This window comes from Raphanus sativus, unplaced genomic scaffold (genome assembly GCF_000801105.2).
Source record: "Raphanus sativus cultivar WK10039 unplaced genomic scaffold, ASM80110v3 Scaffold1606, whole genome shotgun sequence".
Classification (NCBI taxonomy): Eukaryota; Viridiplantae; Streptophyta; class Magnoliopsida; order Brassicales; family Brassicaceae; genus Raphanus; species Raphanus sativus.
The window spans coordinates 1-20,484 of record NW_026616915.1 but is presented as its reverse complement, the minus strand read 5'-3'; the positions used below and the strand labels follow the sequence as shown (position 1 = coordinate 20,484).

Below are 20,484 nucleotides of genomic sequence, written 5' to 3'. Positions count from 1 at the left end.
AGTATTCATTATAGCAGACTTAAAACTAACTTTTAATTGATGGCATACTTTTATTTACAACATGGTAGACCTTTAGGAGTTTTATGTAATGACAGACTTTTATATAATAAACCAGATTCTGGTTTACTAATTGAACCTAATAAGATTAAAAATTTTGGTTAAGTAATGACAAAATTGAGCCCAAAAGATTGATCAATAATTACTAGGTTTAGCCGTAAACATGTCATTGTTTGTCATTTCGATTTGGACTTAACTCTCTTGTTTCTTTTTGGACAATTTATTTACTGGTTATACATGTGTCCTCTGTCCTGTTGTACTCGGCAACCACAAAGACAAGATGAACAAAAAGTTAACAGGCGTTTGCGTTGATTTATAACTAGAACCTATATTCCTGTAGATATGGGTCAGTTTGATTCCAACGATTTAAAATTAAATTCATAATCAAATTACACAACTTCTAGTCATCAAGTATATAATGATTCTGAAACATGAAATACTACATAGCAGTCAATAAGTTTGTTTTTAAAACATGAAAAGACTAGCTGGTTTGTAAGTAAATGGTGAACAGTTTGGCTATAACTCCACAGCTGCTTCTTTAATGGATTCCCGTGCATCTATGCCAACTGATTCCTCGACCATTTGCAAACTTGCCAAGTGACAGTTATGATTCATGCTTCGGTGTTGCAGTGGCATTTTCGCTCTTCAGACAACCTTTTTAGATATGTTTTTGGACTCATCTCTCTGTCAAAAATGTACAATGTAATAAAAAAGACATTGTCCAAAAACATATGAAAAGCGAGTTAGACAATTAGTAAATCAAGAGGGATTAGTGTAACTCTTATCTAAATTTTCAAACATATAACCCAATGAAAAATCAAGAACTTACAAATTACTGGAGTGTATACATAATACTATTAGCGCAAGAACAAAATTTAATAAGTATACCAAGGTATTGTAAATCAAGTTCAACTCTTTAGCAAGCGGAGATGAGCTTCTAGCAAACATGCAAGCTATGAAAGTACTACAAACGAATGGTATGGCTCTATAATAATAAAGTATGTATCGATTTATCATTACTAGTTATGAAAGCAACAATATAAATCATAAGCAAATTTGATCGTATATTCCACATCTCGTAATCACCTACCAATTTTCTACTACCTAGTAATCAACTACCAATTCCACAACTCAGAAGCGGAAACACACAACTACCAAAATGAGAAACCCAAAATCAAATAACATACATGGAATGGCGGAAAAAAAGAAGAAGAAGAAAGAGACTCACCTTGATGCCACGATTTGTAGGTCAATTGAATAGCTTCAACAGGAGATGAGGTTGTGCTTCTGAAGAAACAGCTGAGAAAAAAGTTAATAAAGCCACGACCTTCCACGGAACTGAGAATTTCAAAAGAGATCTAGGGTTCGTTAAGTGGATTTCGGATTTACTTCTCCTATGTGAACCGAAGGCTGTAGTGGTAAATCAGAGTTCGGACATGACCGAATCTATGAGGAACCATGTTACTAAGAGAGAACTGAGGGTTAAAATTTCTTAATTTGGGGATTCAGGGTTGCACGAGAGAGAGAGAGTGTGTTTTTTTTTTATGTTTTCAGATTTTTCTTTCCTCAGCAAAGCTTCTCCTTTAGGTAGAGTTTTTCATTTTCTGTTTTAAAAAACTATATTTAGTTTAATTCTATTTATTGAATGGGCATTTTGGACTTATACTCACTTTTTCCTTCTTTCTTTGTTTTGTACGTTATTCTAGTCATTCCAAGAAAAATATGTGTTATTGTAAGTAATTTCTCTTATTAATATTCCCACCCTCAGGTACTCCAGCGATGTATATGATCGGATATGGGTTCGTCGGTTCATGAAGGAATGGACACAGATATCCACTTCTCTCGAAGTGAAAAATACCAACCGTTATGCCCCACCACTAGATGCACTTAAAAACGCTGCCACGCCTAGTAATGCTAGTGCGCCACTGACGATTGAATGGAGCTCAGAAAATAGCTGATGCTCAATATTACTTGTACTCGCACTTCGCTGAGACACAAGACTTGCATACAAATGAAACCAGGGGATTCAACATGGTGTGGAACGGAGAACTTTATTACGGTCCTCTAATTCCACACAAGCTTAAGTTAACTACTATTAAAAGCCAATCACCCGTAACTTGCAAAGGAGGCAAATGCAGCTTTCAACTGATAAGAACCAACAGATCAACTCTTCCACCTCTCCTTAATGCTTTTGAAATCTACACTGCAATTCAGTTTCCACAGTCCGAAACAGATGAAAGCGACGGTATGTGTGTTCCTTTCGAGGTCATGCATGTAAGGTCTATGCTTTGTTATGTTACTAAAGAAATAAATCATGACCACAATTGAGTATTCAAGACATCAAAACCACGTTTTGCAGTGGCTGCTGTAAAAGACATTGAAGCCACCTACGGGTTGAGTAGAATCAACTGGCAGGGTGATCCATGCGTCCCTCAACATCTCAGCTGGGACGGTTTAAATTGCAGGAGCACCAATGTTTCCATACCACCGAGAATCACTTCTTTGTAAGTCATAATTTTAGAATTACACACAACTAGAGATGGCAATTGGGCTCTCCCGTCCCGTCCCGTCCCGAACCGCTGCGGGTTCGACTTCTGGCGGTACACGGCGGGCCCGTCCCGCGCGGGATGCGGTCCTCAAACTAGCTGCTCAATCCCGTACCGCGAAATATTCAGGCCTTTGCGGGCCGTCCCGCGGAACATCGAATATTACATTGCTTATTTCTACATGCACAAAAAAATATAGACATGAATTGATTTTCATCTTGCACATGATCAAATATACTCTTATAAGATCAATACATTAAGCTTATACAAAACAAATGTATTTACTATCATTTATGATGACTTGAAGAAGCTCTACAGTGCAGATTAGAGGCGTTTAGGAGACCGGAAGCATCATCGACACTGAAACCACCATCAATGGAATTCCATAGTGTCTAATCTCTCTCTCTCTCTCTCTCTCTCTCTCTCTCTCTCTCTCTCTCTCTCTCTCTCTCTCTCCTCTCTCTCTCTCTCTCTCTCTCTCTCTCTCTCTCTCTCTCTCTCTCTCTCTCTCTCTCTCATGTGAAAGCATAAATGGAGACTTAGGATTGCTGCAAAATCCCGCGGTTTAACCCATCCCACTTTCGACCCGTCCCGCTTTGAACCCGTCTCGCTTTGAACCCGTCCCGCTTTGAGCCCGTCCCGCGAGGCCCGCAATTTTGCGGACTTATCAAATGGAGGCCCAATCCCGCCCCGCAGCATGTCTTTACGGGCCAGGCCCGCGGTCCAGGTCCTTGATTGCCATCCCTACACACAACCACTCTTCAAGATCTTTCTTGATTGTATTTTGAAATTTAATTTTGGACATTTTTTTCAGAAACTTGTCTTCATGTGGTTTAAATGGACCCATAGCAGTTTCCATTCAAAATCTTACACAACTAGAAAATCTGTAAGTATTTTCATTATTAATAGAAAGCGGAATTTTTATTACTACAGATTCGAACAAACTGGAAAATTTCATTCCATTGCTAATAGAGACTTGTCAAATAATAACTTGACTGGAGGGTTGCCAGAGTTTCTAGGCAACATGGAATCATTGTCGGTCATGTAAGTATCTCTCAACATGTTTTCTAATGCTCTTCAAACCCCACCTTAATTAAATCATGGTTTGTTTTAACAGAAACTTAAGCGGAAATCAACTTAATGGTACGATTCCTCAAGCTCTTCATAGAGAAGGACTAAAGCTATTGTAAGAAACTTTCCACATATAGAATTCTGAACTTTTCTTAGTTTATTATCTATAGCCATTTTTTTCATTTGAACGTCCTGAACAACCCTTGTCTTATTGTAGTGTTGAAGGAAACCCAAGGCTTTGTGTTTCTGATCATGTACAAAACCACATAAGAAGAATGTTCTTGTGCTAATCGTTTCATCAGTTGCTTCTGCAGTCTTTGTCATTGTTGTGTTGGTAATTTTTCTCGTAATAAGAAAGAGACATTCAACGGCTGAAGAAGGTACTTGCAAGAGAGGCATCAAATAAGATGAAACTTTGTGACTGATGTTACCTCTTTGCATTAGAAGAAAAAATTACAAAAAAAAAATGATAAAGTCCTTACTCTTATTTACAGGTCTGCATCTGCCACCGAAGATGCCAATGGTGAATGATACATTTGCTAATTCACCTGAACCTTCAATTGATCAGAAAAGCACGAGGTTCACATATTCAGAGGTTATCAAAATGACATATAACTTCCAACGAGTTTTAGGTAAAGGAGGGTTCGGCTTCGTGTATCACGGTACGGTAAATGGTTCCGAAGTGGCCGTTAAAGTACTCTCTCAACTTTCAACTTATGGTTATAAACAATTCAAAGCAGAGGTACTCATAGTACTGTAACCTTTTGGAACAAAATTATATGATCTGCTTTTAAAATAACAAAATGATAATTATTTGTATTGTCCTTAGGTTGATCTTCTTCTTAGAGTTCACCATAAAATTTTGGTGAGCCTCGTAGGGTATTGCTATGAAGTTGATTACTTAGCCTTGGTCTATGAATTTCTACCCAACGGGAACCTAAAGCAACATTTGGCAGGTAATATTTCTAGTAATTGCTTGCTACCTCATGGAACTTGGAAAATTTTATAGGATATCTAACGATCTAATATAACAGGAAAACGAGATAGATCTGCCATCACCTGGGGTACTCGACTAAGAATAGCCATGGAGGCCGCTTTAGGTGTGTACTGAAAACCTTGTAGAACGAGAACTAATTAATTCAATTGGTTTTATGACATTTTGTTGATATAGATGAATCAACTGGTAGGGCTGGAGTATTTACATACTGGATGCACACCGAAAATGGTTCATAGAGATGTCAAAACTACAAACATATTGCTTGATGAGCATTTCAGGGCCAAACTTGCAGATTTTGGGCTCTCAAAATCTTTCCAAGTTGGAGACGAACCTCATGAATCAACAGTGATTGCTGGTACTCCTGGATACGTTGATCCCGAGTAAGTATTATCAATTTTCACATCACACTAGCTAATTGTGTTGAAACGGTATACCTTCTTCAACGTATGAAATCATATTCAAAAAAATGCATGCCTTGCAGATATTACCATTCAGGTCATTTGGGTGAGAAGAGTGATGTCTACAGCTTTGGTATAGTGTTACTCGAGATGATAACAAACCAACGTGTAATATATGAGAAGTCTCACATTATGTTTTGTTTAATTTGACGTGAGTCACATAACACAATGGGTTGCCTATAAGCCGAACCGAGGCGATATTAGTGGGATCATGGATCCAAACCTTTGCGGGGCGTACGACACTAATTCTGCATGGAGAGCTATTGAGCTGGCAATGTCATGCACAGATCCTCATTCTGCAAACCGACCAACCATGTCTCATGTTATTATCGAGATTAAAGAGTGTCTTGCGTGTGAGAATTCGAGGGTGCTTAAGAATCAAGACTTGGAAACTCAAGAGACGATCATGAGTTTGGACACTTCAGTGGTTCCTGGGGCAAGATAGTTGCAGCAACTGCTCACAACCATGCCATTCCTTAAGTTTATGTTTTTAAGTTGTGTCTGCCTACTTATGCGTTGGTACCAATATAAAAATAAAACAAATCAATGATCTTGGTTACAAATTTGTAAGACTAGTTTAGCAAGTATTTTAAAATTTTAAAAGTGCATGTTTTCTAATTAAACATTGTCTGCATTCGACTCGACACCAATTCATGCCACAAAGCTGGTATTTCAAAAGGAAGCATAGCAGCTATCACCATGTTATTACATTTGCATATATCACCATACAAATACAATCTGGTTGGTTGAGAAAGTGATGTGTATAGTTTCAAGACTGTGTTGTTGGACATGATCACAAACCAACCAGTGATTGATCGATCCCGTATAAAATCTCACATAACACCATCTGTTGGGACTGAGCTTAACGGAGGAGATATTTCCAAGATCATGGGTCCAAACCTTCATGGTTGGATTATAATTTTCGCTATGCATGGGGAGCTCTTGAAGATCCAGCTGACTACATGGATCGATATCTCAGCCGCTTGATGTTCTCTGCGATCTGATTGCTCAAACTCTTAAGGTTCCTGTCTTGCCTATAAAATCATTTTCGCATTCTCACCTCCATTAAGCCCGTAACTCAGATTCTCATTCAACACAAATTTTATCAAGAATAGTCCAATTTTAGTCAGAAAATGTCGGGTTGTGGAAATGGAGGGAAGGGTTTCGGCAAAGGAGGAGCCAAGTGTCACCGGAAGGTTCTGAGAGACAACATCCAAGGAATCACCAAGCCGGCGATTAGGAGGCTTGCTCGTAGAGGTGGAGTCAAGCGTATCATTTGTTCAGTATAATCAGTCTTGTGTCGATCCATTGTGCCTTGGTGCTTACCTTTATGCCTATAACATCTGGACTCGAAGCTATTCTTGTGAATCAAAATCTTCAAAGCTTGTTTCATTAGATAAAATATTGAAAACTAGATTTTGATACTCACACATTCGTGCGGGTAAACTTTCATTTTATAAATATATATTCATACTATATTTATATAATCATTTTTAGATATATATATATATATTGCTGTTATTTAAAAAATAGATAATATGAATTTTAACATAGGTTAAGAAATTTATTTTTTGTATCACATAATTTTAAAACATTAATTTTTTAAAGGATGAATGATATTTTAGTCCTTTTAAACGGTAAATAATATTTTTTATGTATTAATCTTTAAAATATATTAGTTTAACAATTTAGTTTAAATTTATATCTAATTAATTTATTACTTCTATTTTTATATAATATAGAATATATTATAAATTTAAAAATAGGTTATAATTTTCTTTTATTTTTAGTAAAATTAGTATTAAAATTAGTTTATAATAATATTATACTACTGATTTCAAAATTAATCTACGCATTAATTAAAAAAAATGTAAAATTTTGTTAGATTTTTTCTCAACAGATTTTGTTATTACTAAATTTAAATTTACAGTTAAAATTGATTTATAAGTGATATCCTTATAATTACTATTTTTAATGCAAATTGTCAAGTGAACGAATATTATGAACTTGGCGAGACTCCTAGATCATAGTAAGAATGGACTAAACCCAATGGCCAAACAAAATTCTTTTGGTTCGCTGTTTTGTGATTACAAGTTGTAAGTGCGCGAGCAGGGGCTTTGCGACTGCGTTTCCACTGCCCGATGATGATCGCTGGGGGAAAATATCTCACCAACCGGGACCTGCTGATGCCGAAGTGCTCTTCTCTTTCTAGAAAACTAAAGAACAAGGATATGGTTGTGATCAGCTTAGCTAAACTTATGAGATTAGAAAAAGTTTCAAAAAAAAAACTTATGAGATTCGTAAATTAGTGAGAGACGTCACAAGAATATGGATATTCTCATGAGCTCTTGTTGGTGCTAATCGACATGTTCAAGTTTAAAACCAAAAAGGTATTAGTCTTATGTGTTATTTATGTTTTCTTATACTTATTTGAAAATAACTATTAAGGCATATAATTTCATTTTGTTTATATATATAATATGTGTGTTTTGTTTGTAAATTATAAATAAATATTACAAAATAGTTATAAAATCAGATTTACCGTATCGTATCATACACGCATTTCTACGTGCGTTATGGTGCTATATCTGGTGGCTATTGTAGACATTCCCTTGATTACGACGGTGGAGCACTAGGAGATGATTGTTTGTTGCCTTGGTTTTTGATATCCTCTTATTGTTTCATCTTTACGTCTTGCATGGGAAAGAACTAGGAAAACAGCCTCCTTTTTAGAATGCCCTTTTTATACTAGGAAAAACATTGACTTACCAAAAAAAACATTGACTTACCAAAAAGTCTTTTTTTTTGTTTTATGGTTTGTGTTTTTGATTATATATTTGATGGATTCTAGAAAAATAAAAACTTTGAAAGGTAAAAGATCTCTATTGAACTTAGTCATTAGCCAATAAACTTAATTATACAAAAAACTATAAAAGGTTTTAAGCCAATATTTTCTTCCGTGAAGATTCTTGGAGTACCAACAAAGTTGTACCTTGCTCTACTGTTCTTGATAATGATGGTCGAGCATTGGTATCCTCTGAGTTATCTTCTTCGTCAAAGTCTTGCATGGCAGAGTTGCACCCTAAAACACGTGGACTTGACGAAGTCTTTATTTGTAAACTTCTGATTTCTAGCTTTTTTATATATTATCGCATCATCTTCCGCATAGTTGCGGTACTTTTTCCTGAGGAAGTAGGTGACTATGGAGATATTTCTTACGCTTTTGTTGGTGCTAGGCGTCATCCATCTTGTTCAAGCACAGAATCAACAAGGTATTCTTCTTCTTCTTCACCTTCTTCGGTCGAGAAATGCTTTTGCTTAACTAGTTCTCTCTTTTAACGATCAAATATGTTTGCAGGGTTTATTAATTTGGACTGCGGACTACCTGCCAGTGAACCGTCTCCTTACCTTCAGTCTGAAACCGGATTGCAGTTCTCTTCGGACGCAAAGTTCATCCAAAGCGGAGAAATTGCTACAGTCCAATCCCAAACAAATCTACGGAATACTTTGAAGCCATACATGACGCTGAGATTTTTTCCAGAAGGAACACGTAACTGCTACAATCTACCCGTCGACAAGGGAAGGAAGTATTTGATCAAGGCTTGGTTTTTATACGGAAATTATGATAGTCGTGACATCAAACCCAAGTTTGATTTGTATCTTGGACCAAATCTATGGGCCACGGTGGATATTCAAAACATAGAGGGAAATAGTACAGCTCAAGAGATCTTACACGTCCCAACATCAAACTCACTGCAGATTTGTCTTGTTAAGAATGGGATAACTACTCCGTTTATATCCTCTCTGGAACTACGGCCGTTGGGAAACGATTCTTATATCACTCAGTTTGGTTCCCTCAAGCTTAGACGGCGAATATATTACACCAAGTCAGAGAATAATTACATAAGGTAACCTAAAACTAAAAAATATATTTTTTAAAAATATTATTAAACTCACATAAAATATAAAAATAAACTATATATAGTTCTATCAATATAAGTGTATATATGTATATAACAGACCGGGTCAGATATTCCTTCTTCAAAATATTAGAGGATCTTATTGGATCAATTATTTGAGAGAATATCAGTCTTTTTCTCAAATCCCCTCTTATTATGTATAAAATTTATATTCTATATGGAATCCAAGTTTATTGTATGTCATGTGTATAAGTTTTTTAAAATTCCAGCTTATTGTAAAATATGGATTTTGTCATCAGAATCTTTTTTTTTGGAGCAATTTTGTCATCAGAATCTATCAAATGATATTTGTTGGAGTTCATATGATATTTATAACAACACCTCATATGATGGTAATCAAAACTATTTATAAAACAAAATTTTACTTCACTTTTGCAAAATTAAAAATTTACTTCACATTTGTTTAAGGAAAATATTTTTTTCTAAATGCTTTTTTAAATTGATATTTAAAATATTCTATATATTTCATAAAAAGATAAAAAAATCAAATTTTAGTAATTTTTAAAATAAATTAACTTAGAAAGAATAATTTAAATACATATTTCAAATTTAAAAAGTATTTAAAAAACTCTAAAATTTTCAAAAATACTTAATACTTCTAACAAATATTTTTAATATATAATCAAATTCAGATTTTTTAGATTTTACTCAAATTTTGAATTCTTTCAAATCTTTTATCCAATAGCACCTTTTTAATATTTATAATCTGATTTATTTTTACGAATATTGCATATTAATATTTAATTTATTTTGGAATGTTACAGATATCCAAATGTTATGGTTCGAATAAAAACAAATTAACAAATCAAAACAACTTTTACTTATATTTTCTCCGGCCCTAGTCCAAATGGGTTTTAGATCCTCTACCATAAAGTTTAAACTGTTTTAAATTGTTTTTTAGGAGAAGAGACCCTTCCAACATGGATTGGATCCATGGTCCCTTTTTATTCTACTAGGTAATCAAAGGATTTTATGACTATCCAATAAATCAACAGTCAATCCAACGTTTTCCCTTCTTAAATATATGTTTTTAGTGCTTCGGTTATGCAATGATGTTTCTTAATGATGCTCTGTTGACTGTTTTCCTCTGACGAAGAAAGGATTTTTTAATCCTCTATAAATTAGTAAAGAAAATGAAACACGTGATGTTCATGAATTTGATATATTTTCAATTTGATGAGAATCTATCAGCCAAGGCGAACGAAAATGATCATACGTCATAACAATCTTATTTACGTACTAATGAATATCGTGCACACCCTTAGGTACCCGGACGATGCATATGATCGGCTATGGAATGCGCGTTCTCTGGCGCGGTTGACCTACATATCCACCACTAGCGATGTTTCTAATGGAATTTACAATCTACCAAAATCTGTGCTACAAAATGCTGCCACGCCCACTAATGCTAGTCTGCCATGGACGATTGAATGGACTCGAGAAAATCCTGATGACCAATTTTATGTGTATTTACACTTTGCAGAGATCCAAGACTTGCAGGCCAATGAAACCAGGGAATTTTCCGTGCTCTTGGATGGGAATTTGTTTGCTAACCCGGTAATTCCTAAAAAGTTTGAAATAACAACTATCCAGAGCCAGTACCCGAGGACGTGTGAAAGAGAGAACTGCAGTTTGCAACTGACAAGAACCCCGAGATCTACTCTTCCACCTCTACTTAACGCTTATGAAATCTATAGAGTCATCCAGTTTGTGCAGCCCGAAACAAATGAAGCTGAAGGTACGTTTTTGTATGTTTGAACAAGTCGCAGTTAAACACAACAACTTGTATTAGCTTTAGATAAGGCCAGCTAAGATTTTGGGGGCCATTGACATTTAATAAAAAACTTCTTAAAAAAATTTAAACAGTTTGAGAATGTATATGTATATATATATTACTTCATAATTTTGGAGGTTAAGATCAGTGTTTTAGTGGGATGTGTCCAAAACGGGTCTTGACTTTAACTTATTTGTATGTCAGTGGTTGCTTTAAAAGGTATCCAAGAAACCTATAGATTGATTAAGATCAACTGGCAAGGTGATCCATGTGTCCCTCGACACCTTATGTGGGATGGTTTAACCTGCAGTAACACAACTATATCCAGACCACCAAGAGTCACCTCTTTGTAAGTCCTAAACATCTCTAGGCACAGACATTCTTCAAAAATCTGTTACTAATATATGACCATCGACCATTTAAATGTGTGTTTTAACTTGTCACCAGAAACTTGTCTTCTACTGGTTTAACTGGAACCATAGCAGCTGCCATCCAAAACCTTACGCAGCTTGAAACACTGTAAGTATGTTCACTGAATGTTGAAGACAGAAACCTGTTGATACATGGATAATAATTAAACTGAAGAATCTATGTTTTTTGTTCTATGATGCAAACTTTAGGGACTTGTCAAATAATAAGTTGACTGGAGAGGTGCCGGAATTTCTAGGCAACATAAAATCGTTGTTGTTCATGTAAGTTTCTCTCAACATGCTTGATGATGGATTTTCACCTCAAATCATATTTGCCCATGTAAAAGATTGCTCATTTTCACAGAGACTTGAGCGGGAACGATCTCAATGGTTCAATACCTCAATCGCTTCAGAGTAAAGGCATAGAGCTACTGTAAGAATTATCATACTATCAAATCCTTTTTCCATATGAGACAACTTGAGCTTCCCTTTTTTTTTCTTTTTTTGAACACAACTTGAGCTTCCCCAAAACCTAAGCTCTAAACCATCAACCTTCGTTGTCTTGTAGTCTCCATGGAAACCCAAGGCTATGTCAGACAAAATCATGCACAAAACCACAAAGCAAGGACTTTCCGGTGGTAGTTGTTGCAACTGTGGCTTCTGTGATCATTCTCATTGTCGTTTTGGTTCTTGTTTTTCTTCTTGTTTCCAGAAAGAAAAACCAATACACTACTATGCAAGGTAACTCTCACCTTGACAATAAAGCATTTAGAGCCTCACTCTCATGCGAACACTCTTGTTTACAACTCCTAATGTTTCTCTTATATATACACAGCTCAACAATTACCATCAAGTACGACGGCGATGTTGAACATTACAAATGCTAGTTCACACGAACCGTTAAATGAGATTAAAAGGAGAATGTTTACATATTCAGAGGTCATTAAAATGACAAATAACTTCCAAAACAATTTAGGTAAAGGAGGGTTTGGTATGGTGTATCATGGTTTTGTAAATGGTACTAAACAAGTGGCCGTTAAAGTACTCTCCCAATTTTCAACACAAGGCTATAAAGAATTTAAAGCAGAGGTATTCATAGTTATGTAATCTTCTCAACTAAATTATGATTGGTTTGTCGCATCACAAATGTTGTGGATTCGATATATTCTTGACATGATTTTTACTCTTACCTTAGGTTGATCTTCTTCTGAGAGTGCACCATACAAATTTGGTGACCCTCGTAGGGTATTGCTATGAAGGAGATCACTTGGCTCTCATCTATGAGTTTTTGCCCAATGGGGACTTGAAACAACATTTGACCGGTAATAGTTTACTACTGATTTCACGTGTAGCATTAGCTCTTGCAACTCAAAAGTTTGAACGGATCTAACTATCTAGCATACAGGAAAAGGAGGTCGACCCATCATCAACTGGAGTATTCGACTAGGAATAGCTTTGGAGGCAGCATTAGGTTCGTACTATTAAATCAAACACCAAGATACCATTGGGTTTACAAGAAATAAGTTAAAATAGATGATACCATTTTATAGGATTGGAGTACTTACATATTGGATGCACACCGCCCATGGTTCATAGAGATGTCAAAACTGCCAACATATTGCTAGACGATAATTTCAAGGCCAAACTTGCTGATTTTGGGCTCTCAAGATCTTTCCAGAGTGGAATCGAATCTCATGATTCCACGGCAATTGCTGGTACTCCTGGATACCTTGATCCTGAGTAAGTATTAATATTAGTTTTGTCATACATACATACAGTTAAAAGCTTGATCTTACACTTTCTTAACTGTTATAAAATATATACTATGTTGGTGTCTTGCAGATATAACCATTCAGGTCGATTGGGTGAGAAAAGTGATGTCTACAGCTTTGGGATAGTGTTGTTGGAGATGATCACAAATCAACCTGTGATTAGTCAGACAACGTCTGAAAATTCTCACATAACAAAATGGGTGAGCTCTAAGCTTATCTGTGGTGATATTATTGAGATTATGGATCCAAACCTTCGCAAGGATTATGACTCTAGTTCTGCATGGAGAGCTGTTGAGCTGGCAATGTCATGTGCAAATCCTTCTTACTCAAAACGACCATCCATGTCCCAGGTGATTAACGAGCTAAAAGAGTGTATCATGTGTGAAAACTCAAGGATAAGTAATAATCAAGGCTTGGAATCTCAAGCAATAAACATTGGCTTGGACTCTTCGGTGGTTCCTAAGGCAAGATAGTTTTCAGTGTTTGTCCACTTGTGGTATTAATGAAGAAAGCAATAGATCGATAATTAGTTACATTTTTAGCAAAATTTGTAAACTAGTCGACGATCATCTTTATGTTTGTAGTTACTTTTACTTTGTGCACTTGTTTACTCTTGAGTTCCCTGAAAGTTAACAAAATTAAACTAACTTGAGAAACATATGCAGGAAATCTAAAAGATACTCCTTGCTTGAACATTTGAAATAATTAGGTCTCTCAATCCTGAACAGTTATTCATACTACGGCACACTAATGTCAATTAGCAAGTTCTTGGTAACGATGTTTAAAAAATTTCCCCATTGTGAAATTTCACCCGGAAAGGCATTTTTACTCTTTCTTTTCATTGACTTAAGGAAGTCTTTGTTTTGCTGTCTTGTTTTGATTTTTTTGATATAATTACCTGAACAGTGGTTTTCTAGTCTTTTTTTTGCCTTGGACGTAAGAGAATAGGGAGAGTTCACTTTGGCTTTTGTTTGTCCCAAGCAGAAATATCGGCCTTGGAACTACGTCCAGTTAAGTGATGATTCTTATATTACTACGTTCCTTGAATCTTTTCTTTCGGATATACTTTACCAGTTTAGAGATTTACATAAGGTTATTCAACTTTAATTCAATATTACTCTTCCTTCGTGCTCTATTGTTTTACCAAAAAAGGCTGTGATTTCTTAGTCACTTATATCTACTCTTAAACAAAAGCATTAGGTCTGAGTTTCAAAAAACAAAAAAAACAAAAGCATTAGGCTCAACTTAACAGACTCAAAAATGAGTGAGATATATCAAACACTGAAAGGACATTCTTGTTGGACTCGTCGTTTTTTTTGTGCTCAACTTGTTGGACTGTCTTAAATTTGTTATATAATTGATTGTCCTTTGATGTACCAATTTTATTTATTGCACAACGCGCTTCTGTGTCTGCTCCTTATTAATCTTCACCTGCTTTCCTTGGTGAAGCTTTGCACTTGAAAACACATTTACTCCTTTTCACCGTTGACTCGTCAGAAGTCTTTCATTGTTAGTCTTGCCTCTTGCATGGAAAAGTACTAGGAGACACATTGACTTACAAAAGTCTTCTGTTTTGTATTTTTGCTTATATATTTGATATAAAAAGAATTATATTTGATAGATATTAATTAGAAATAAAAAAAAGTAAACAGGTTAAACAATCTCTCGCTTTTGTTGGTGCTAGGCGTCATTCACCTTGTTAGATGACTATGGAGATATTTCTTTCGCTTTTGTTGGTGCTAGGCGTCATTCATCTTGTTCAAGCACAGAGCCAACGAGGTATTCTTCTTCTTCTTCACCTTCTTCGGTCGACATGTTAGTACTTAACCAATTCCCTCTTTTAACTATCAAATATGTTTACAGGGTTTATTAGTTTGGACTGCGGACTACCTGCGAATGAGCCGTCTTCATACACTGAGCCGAACACTGGACTGGAGTTCACTTCTGACGCAGGGTTCATCCAAAGCGGAGAAATTGGTAAAAGTAAAACAATACCACGTATAGGATATGGATATCCCTTGAAGCCGTACACGACGCTGAGATTTTTTCCAGAAGGAACACGGAACTGCTACAATCTACCCGTCGACAAGGGAAGGAAGTATTTGATCAAGGCTTGGTTTAGATACGGAAATTATGATGGTCGTGACATTAAACCCAGATTTGATCTGTATCTTGGACCAAATCTATGGGCCACGGTGGATATGCAAGACGAAGATAGTACAAGCGAAGAGATCTTACATGTCCCAACATCAGACTCGCTGCAGATTTGTCTTGTTAAGAATGGGACAACTACACCGTTCATATCATCTTTGGAACTACGGCCGTTGGGAAACAATTCTTCTATCGCCCAGGATGATTCTCTCAAGCTTATACGTCGAATATATTTTACCGAGTCAGAGAACTACATAAGGTAACGTAACTTCAACCCGACGTTTTCTCTTCTTAATGCTCTGTTTTCCTATCTTTATATATAAAGTACAGTTTCCTTCCCTCCTGTTGCGCCACGTCGGATTCCAGGCTGGAAACTCGCCTGCTGTAGCGTTGACACGTGGCGCACCGGTTTGAAACTCCGCGTTTCATTAAACGTGTATCGTTGGGCTTCTGTTTGTCTTACGTGATGGGCTTTGGTAATACGTCGTCGTGCCTGGCCCGAAAATACGTGAGACGCCCCTAACCCTAGCTGCTCGATTGGAATTTGAATAGTCTCTTCTTCTCTGCGGCGCCTGACCTTTGCGATCCCTTCCAGTGGAGAGAATTAGGGTTTAGTCGTTGTCTCTATCTCTGCGATGAATGAGCTCGGGCAACAATGGAGATCAAGCAGCCGTCGTTTCGTATTTGGTACTTAACCCCCTATCTTTTTACATTCATTACCGTAGGACCGTCTCTACACTGGTTCACCGGTGCAGCCAGAACTTCGTGCTTTCAGACTCATTTCTCAGAATCTGGTTCAGTGATTCAACCAGTCTAGATGTGCTAATCTCTCATTCCTGAAGAACGTGTCCAGGTTCGGTGATTATGAATCGCTTCTTGGCCTAAACAATACCAAGCACGCATCTACCAGGTACAGCTTCTTAAAGACTGTTTATGACAGAATTATCATTGAAACAAATAGTAAATTAAGATGTTCTTAATCTCTCAGCCTCTCAGGCGTTATTGGTGAGCTCACTGCTGTGAGAAGTACAGTGAGTGACATTCCTCAAGGACAAGAGCGTATCAAGATCGACAGTAACTCTCTTCTATAGTTGAATTTATTCAATACTTTCAGAATTATCTTACTTTAATATATCATTGAATTTTTGATGTTCTGTTTTCCTTTTCACACTCATATCTCTGTTACTTTGGGTACGTGTGAGGAGCGCCTAATATTCTTCAAACACACATGGAATATTTTCATGCAGGACATTGTTCTTGGATGTCACCTCAGGAACACATGTATCTTTCGACAAGGAAACTGATGCAGGGGATTCTGTTTTTTATGAGTAGGTGTTTGCAGGCTGGTTTCCAAAGACCTGGGAACACCCATGTTCATATTTTCTTAGAGGCTATGCAAAGGTTGAACCTCTTACTTCAGCTGAGATCAATGATTTCGTCATCATTTCGAAGCCTCAGGTTGAACAGTCCGTTTTTACTGCTCTAATATTTTAAAAGTTTATATTCCGTATATGTTTCTGCAAAGTTCAAAATGTAGAACATTGAATTTGTCTGCACTGGAATGGTGACTGATATCAAAATGTAGATAGGCTGGTGTTATGTCTCTTGCTTTAGATGGACAAAGAACTTCCAACGAACGGTCTCATCCTTTACTTGCGTGACCTGCAATAACTTGGTTTGCTCAGGTATATTGGACTATTTGAATTATTTAGTTGTTTTTAGTTTATAAAAGTTATTGTACATTCACACTCTGATATAGCAACATGTACTAATACTTTATATCTGCTTTGTAAGGTACCGTGTGGAGGGTGTCTTTGTTGGATTCGATGGTGAGATGACAAAACTACATACCTGTGAGGCTGGTAATTTAAGTGTAGGAACATCTCCAAGTGGTGTCGCCATCAAGAAACCTCAGGCATCAAATTCTTTAAAGGTGGTGAAGATGCCACGTAAGGAATAGGTGAAGCTGAGATTGTGATGCGGATGGAGTACTTATATTTCAAAAATGAGTATGTATTGGTTTTTATTTTAGAATATGTTCTCTAATGTAGTTTTTGGTATGGTTTATTAAAAATCTAAAACAATATAAAAAAGGCCTTTGGAGTTTTTCATCATTCTCACGACTCATTATATTTTAACTGTTTATGCTTACGTGTTCTATCATTATCTTACTTTTATTTTTGTAACTTTTTTGTAACACTGACATATTTTCTTACTCAAATTAAAAGTTATCCAGCTGGATTATAATAACATTTAGGTTTGATCCGAATCATAACTACGCATTGAAAACAGAAAGCTATGTAATAAATTATGTTGTGATAAGATATAAGCGTTTGCAATTTAACCTTTCTCAATCAACGGATGTACAAACGTGTACTGCTCCAACTATATAGTTTGGAATGCTTCATTGGTCTCGACCAGTTACTATTCATTCTCTAAGCATACACGAGCTACTTCTGTTGTCCCCAAACGAATGTTCGAACCTCCTATGTGTTGAATATTGTATTAGAGGATCAATACCATTAAAACAGAATCATTCCTAAATTATATCCTTAATGAACGTTTTAAGTTTTCCAAAAATACATTTATTTTTATAAAGAATTAATAAAATTTATTAATGGCATTTGAGTTTTTTAGTTTTGGATCTGCAAAAATATATTTTAATGGATCAACAAATAATGGGCTTACACATATTTATAAAATGTGTTACCTTTATTTAATATAAATATTTTATGTTCAAATATTAGACATATATATTCTGAAACTAAATGGATAAAAAAACATAATGACACTATAATGTTATTTTCTTAAATATATGCATCATAAATTTAATTTTAAATCTAAAATAAAATAGAAAAATACAAACTTATAATAGGTCATTAATAACAAAAATAAACTAATATTGTCATATTAATAAGTTTTTATATTATTTTTTTTATTTGGATGACATAATAAAAATATCATCAAAGTTTAAAGACCACAAATTTATATATTATTAAAAAGTATATGATTAATTTAATAAAAAAACAAAATACTATAAGATATTTTATGTTTTATTTGATCATTGGTATTAGATCACAGGTTAATAATGAAATTTTTGAGTTTTACCGGGTTTTATCGGATTTTTAATTAACGATTTTTTCATTAAATCCGAACTAGATATATACATGGTACGGTCTTCCAGTTCAACAGATCTAGGTCGAATATGAAAACACTTCTTAAAACTCAACATTATTTTCAAAAAAAACTTTTAAATTATATGCTCTTTAATAAAAAATTATAAATTCATTCGAATCACTCTTGACCAAATATTTGTTTTATTTATTTATTTTGAAGAGAAAAAACAAATAATAAAAATAAAAAATTCAATTGTTATGACTTGAAAATTTAAAATATAAAAATATAAAATAATAGTAATTTGTAAATTAATTTTCGGTTAACAAGTGAAAACAACCCGTGCTTTTAGCAATATTTTTATATAATTATAAATCTTTAAAATTATATAATAGCCCAAGTAAGAATTTCGGATAAAACATTGTTTAACTTATTACAAACACAAAACGGTTGTATGACGGATTTTAAATTTCGCCATACTGTACACACTATTACAAACCCGCATAATTGAAACTTGATCATGTTACGATTTATATAATTAAAACGAATAATAGTTAATCTTTATACTGAAAAAACAACAAAAAAACCGTCCTTTTAAGGACGGGTCAAAATCTGGTAACCCATTAAAGACTCAACAGAAATCCGGTTACAGTAACAGTGAATAATCCAGTGAATAATCCAGTAAATAATCCAATAGCCGTCATAAGATTTTTTTTTTCTTTTAGATAATCTAACACAATAGTTGGTTCATTAATTACAATGGCTATCACAACATGACGAATAAAAATTTGACTACTACTTATTGGCATCGATAAATATTTAACATAAACACCCAATTTCATCAAAAAAATAGTAACCTAATTGCAGTAAGATTCAACACAATGTCGATCACACATGACTACATCCTTTGCATAGCGCTCAAGTTTCTGGAATTCAACATCTGAACGCCTTTAATAAATGCCATTTTCGCCAACGATACCACCACCTAAAACAGAACCAATCATTTCAACATAATAGTATTTTTCATACGCCAACATTTGATTAATTAACGCACATTTCAGATAAAAAAACCTATAACAAAACATCAATACGAAAATTAGGCCAAATAAACAAATAAACCTCAAACTAAACAAACATCCAATATAGAAAATTCGTGGATCGGTTATTGTGGCTGGAGCGACCTTGGCTTAGGACACTCGGCGTAGACACACATAAACGCCTCTAATTGCTCTGCCTTATAGTACTATACCTAAAGAACTTTTGCAGTATTTCCTGCTTCAGGTCTGAGGGTTGACAAATTACAATGAAAATAGTTATACTGATGTAAAAAATAAACTTTATTATTAGTTAGATAAATTTATATTTCTGACAAAAACAACAAAAACAAATAGTCACTTTTATTGAGGATTAAATATTTTAGAATGTATATAAAAGCATGATCTATATTAATATATAAAAAATATTTTAAAATAAAAAACAAATGTTAAAAAAAACAAAAATATTATTCTAACTATTTAAATTATTTTCAAATTATCATCCCGCCCGTAGGGCGGGCCGATCCTAGTTTAAAAGAAAAGACTATTATACAATTTTCTACGATAAGTAAACAAAATGATCATAACAATGTTATATTTACTTACTAACGAATATCTTGCCAACCCTTAGGTACCCGGACGATGCATACGATCGGCTGTGGAGTCCGCTTTCTTCGTCGAGTTTGACCCACATATCAACCACTAGAGATGTTTCAAATAGTGGAAGTTACAATGTACCAAAAGCCGTGCGACAAAATGCTGCCAGGCCAACTAATGCTAGTGAGCCATTGACGATTGAATGGACTCGAGAAAGTCCTAGTGACTATAGCTGTAAACTGGGCGAGTCCACGTCCATTAGCCCGTATCCATTTGTCCATTTATTGTTTGTGGACAAAGAGTGACCATGTCCATTATAACCATGTCCATTAAGAACCATATCCACTAAAACCCATATTTTTATGGGCTGCCATATAGTCCATAATAGACCATATAAGAAAACTTTAGATTTTAATTTATAAGCCTATAATTATATATACAAGTTCATAAAATTAAAATTAATCCATAAATAACAATTTTGGTTTTGGCAAGAAAACTTGATTTTGCGGTTTTAACGGAAAAA

At 35.0% G+C, this 20,484-nt stretch overlaps 3 protein-coding genes, 1 long non-coding RNA gene and 1 pseudogene across 11 annotated transcripts; 4 read left to right on the top strand and 1 right to left on the bottom strand.

The window, feature by feature from the left end:
* Window positions 1–455: 455 nt before the first annotated feature.
* On the bottom strand, window positions 456–1,613 carry LOC130504483 (uncharacterized). Its single transcript, XR_008941283.1, has 2 exons — window positions 1,286–1,613; window positions 456–741 (listed from the first exon to the last, which is right to left on the bottom strand). It is a non-coding gene; the product is annotated as an uncharacterized LOC130504483 (long non-coding RNA).
* An 89-nt stretch (window positions 1,614–1,702) lies between these two features.
* LOC108847145 (receptor-like protein kinase At5g59670) lies at window positions 1,703–5,629 on the top strand (annotated as a pseudogene).
* Window positions 5,630–8,104: 2,475 nt separating this feature from the next.
* LOC130504482 (probable LRR receptor-like serine/threonine-protein kinase At5g59680) lies at window positions 8,105–13,667 on the top strand. Its single transcript, XM_056999095.1, has 13 exons — window positions 8,105–8,401; window positions 8,488–9,037; window positions 10,375–10,847; window positions 11,088–11,232; window positions 11,331–11,402; window positions 11,504–11,575; window positions 11,658–11,726; window positions 11,862–12,034; window positions 12,129–12,382; window positions 12,489–12,615; window positions 12,699–12,764; window positions 12,844–13,033; window positions 13,136–13,667. Exons 1-13 carry the CDS (start codon window positions 8,332–8,334, stop codon window positions 13,536–13,538), a joined length of 2,664 nt encoding a protein of 887 aa, XP_056855075.1. The 5' UTR covers window positions 8,105–8,331; the 3' UTR covers window positions 13,539–13,667.
* Window positions 13,668–14,566: 899 nt separating this feature from the next.
* Window positions 14,567–20,351, top strand: LOC130504484 (probable LRR receptor-like serine/threonine-protein kinase At5g59680). Of its 2 annotated transcripts, XM_056999097.1 has the most exons (4): window positions 14,567–14,600; window positions 14,750–14,844; window positions 14,929–15,475; window positions 19,996–20,351. In XM_056999097.1, the coding sequence occupies exons 2-4, from the start codon at window positions 14,769–14,771 to the stop codon at window positions 20,264–20,266; spliced, it is 894 nt and encodes a 297-aa protein (XP_056855077.1). In that variant the 5' UTR covers window positions 14,567–14,600; window positions 14,750–14,768; the 3' UTR covers window positions 20,267–20,351. The 2 variants fall into 2 exon arrangements, with proteins under 2 accessions (XP_056855077.1, XP_056855076.1); XM_056999096.1 differs by lacking the exon at window positions 14,567–14,600 and having other exon boundaries at window positions 14,669–14,844.
* LOC130494233 (uncharacterized) lies at window positions 15,622–17,330 on the top strand. Of its 7 annotated transcripts, none has more exons than XM_056999101.1 (6): window positions 15,622–15,903; window positions 16,059–16,126; window positions 16,205–16,290; window positions 16,464–16,497; window positions 16,559–16,901; window positions 17,011–17,330. In XM_056999101.1, the coding sequence occupies exons 1-5, from the start codon at window positions 15,856–15,858 to the stop codon at window positions 16,602–16,604; spliced, it is 282 nt and encodes a 93-aa protein (XP_056855081.1). In that variant the 5' UTR covers window positions 15,622–15,855; the 3' UTR covers window positions 16,605–16,901; window positions 17,011–17,330. The 7 variants fall into 7 exon arrangements, 4 of the variants coding, with proteins under 4 accessions (XP_056855081.1, XP_056855079.1, XP_056855080.1 ...); XM_056999099.1 differs by having other exon boundaries at window positions 15,664–15,903; window positions 16,464–16,674; window positions 16,802–16,901; XM_056999098.1 differs by having other exon boundaries at window positions 15,666–15,903; window positions 16,464–16,674; window positions 16,806–16,901.
* Window positions 20,352–20,484: the final 133 nt, after the last annotated feature.

What these genes read in the sequence shown, in the direction of transcription:
- LOC130504482 (XM_056999095.1), top strand. Translation starts at nt 8,332, where the DNA reads ATGGAGATATTTCTTACGCTTTTGTTGGTGCTAGGCGTCATCCATCTT. An exon ending in CGAAACAAATGAAGCTGAAG is followed by an intron (nt 10,848 to 11,087) that starts GTACGTTTTTGT and finishes TTTGTATGTCAG; the next exon opens with TGGTTGCTTTAAAAGGTATC. An exon ending in ATAAAATCGTTGTTGTTCAT is followed by an intron (nt 11,576 to 11,657) that starts GTAAGTTTCTCT and finishes TCATTTTCACAG; the next exon opens with AGACTTGAGCGGGAACGATC.
- LOC130504484 (XM_056999097.1), top strand. Translation starts at nt 14,769, where the DNA reads ATGACTATGGAGATATTTCTTTCGCTTTTGTTGGTGCTAGGCGTCATT. An exon ending in TCAAGCACAGAGCCAACGAG is followed by an intron (nt 14,845 to 14,928) that starts GTATTCTTCTTC and finishes ATATGTTTACAG; the next exon opens with GGTTTATTAGTTTGGACTGC. An exon ending in GAGTCAGAGAACTACATAAG is followed by an intron (nt 15,476 to 19,995) that starts GTAACGTAACTT and finishes GCCAACCCTTAG; the next exon opens with GTACCCGGACGATGCATACG.
- LOC130494233 (XM_056999098.1), top strand. Translation starts at nt 15,856, where the DNA reads ATGAGCTCGGGCAACAATGGAGATCAAGCAGCCGTCGTTTCGTATTTG. An exon ending in ACCAAGCACGCATCTACCAG is followed by an intron (nt 16,127 to 16,204) that starts GTACAGCTTCTT and finishes TTAATCTCTCAG; the next exon opens with CCTCTCAGGCGTTATTGGTG. An exon ending in TCATCATTTCGAAGCCTCAG is followed by an intron (nt 16,675 to 16,805) that starts GTTGAACAGTCC and finishes AAATGTAGATAG; the next exon opens with GCTGGTGTTATGTCTCTTGC.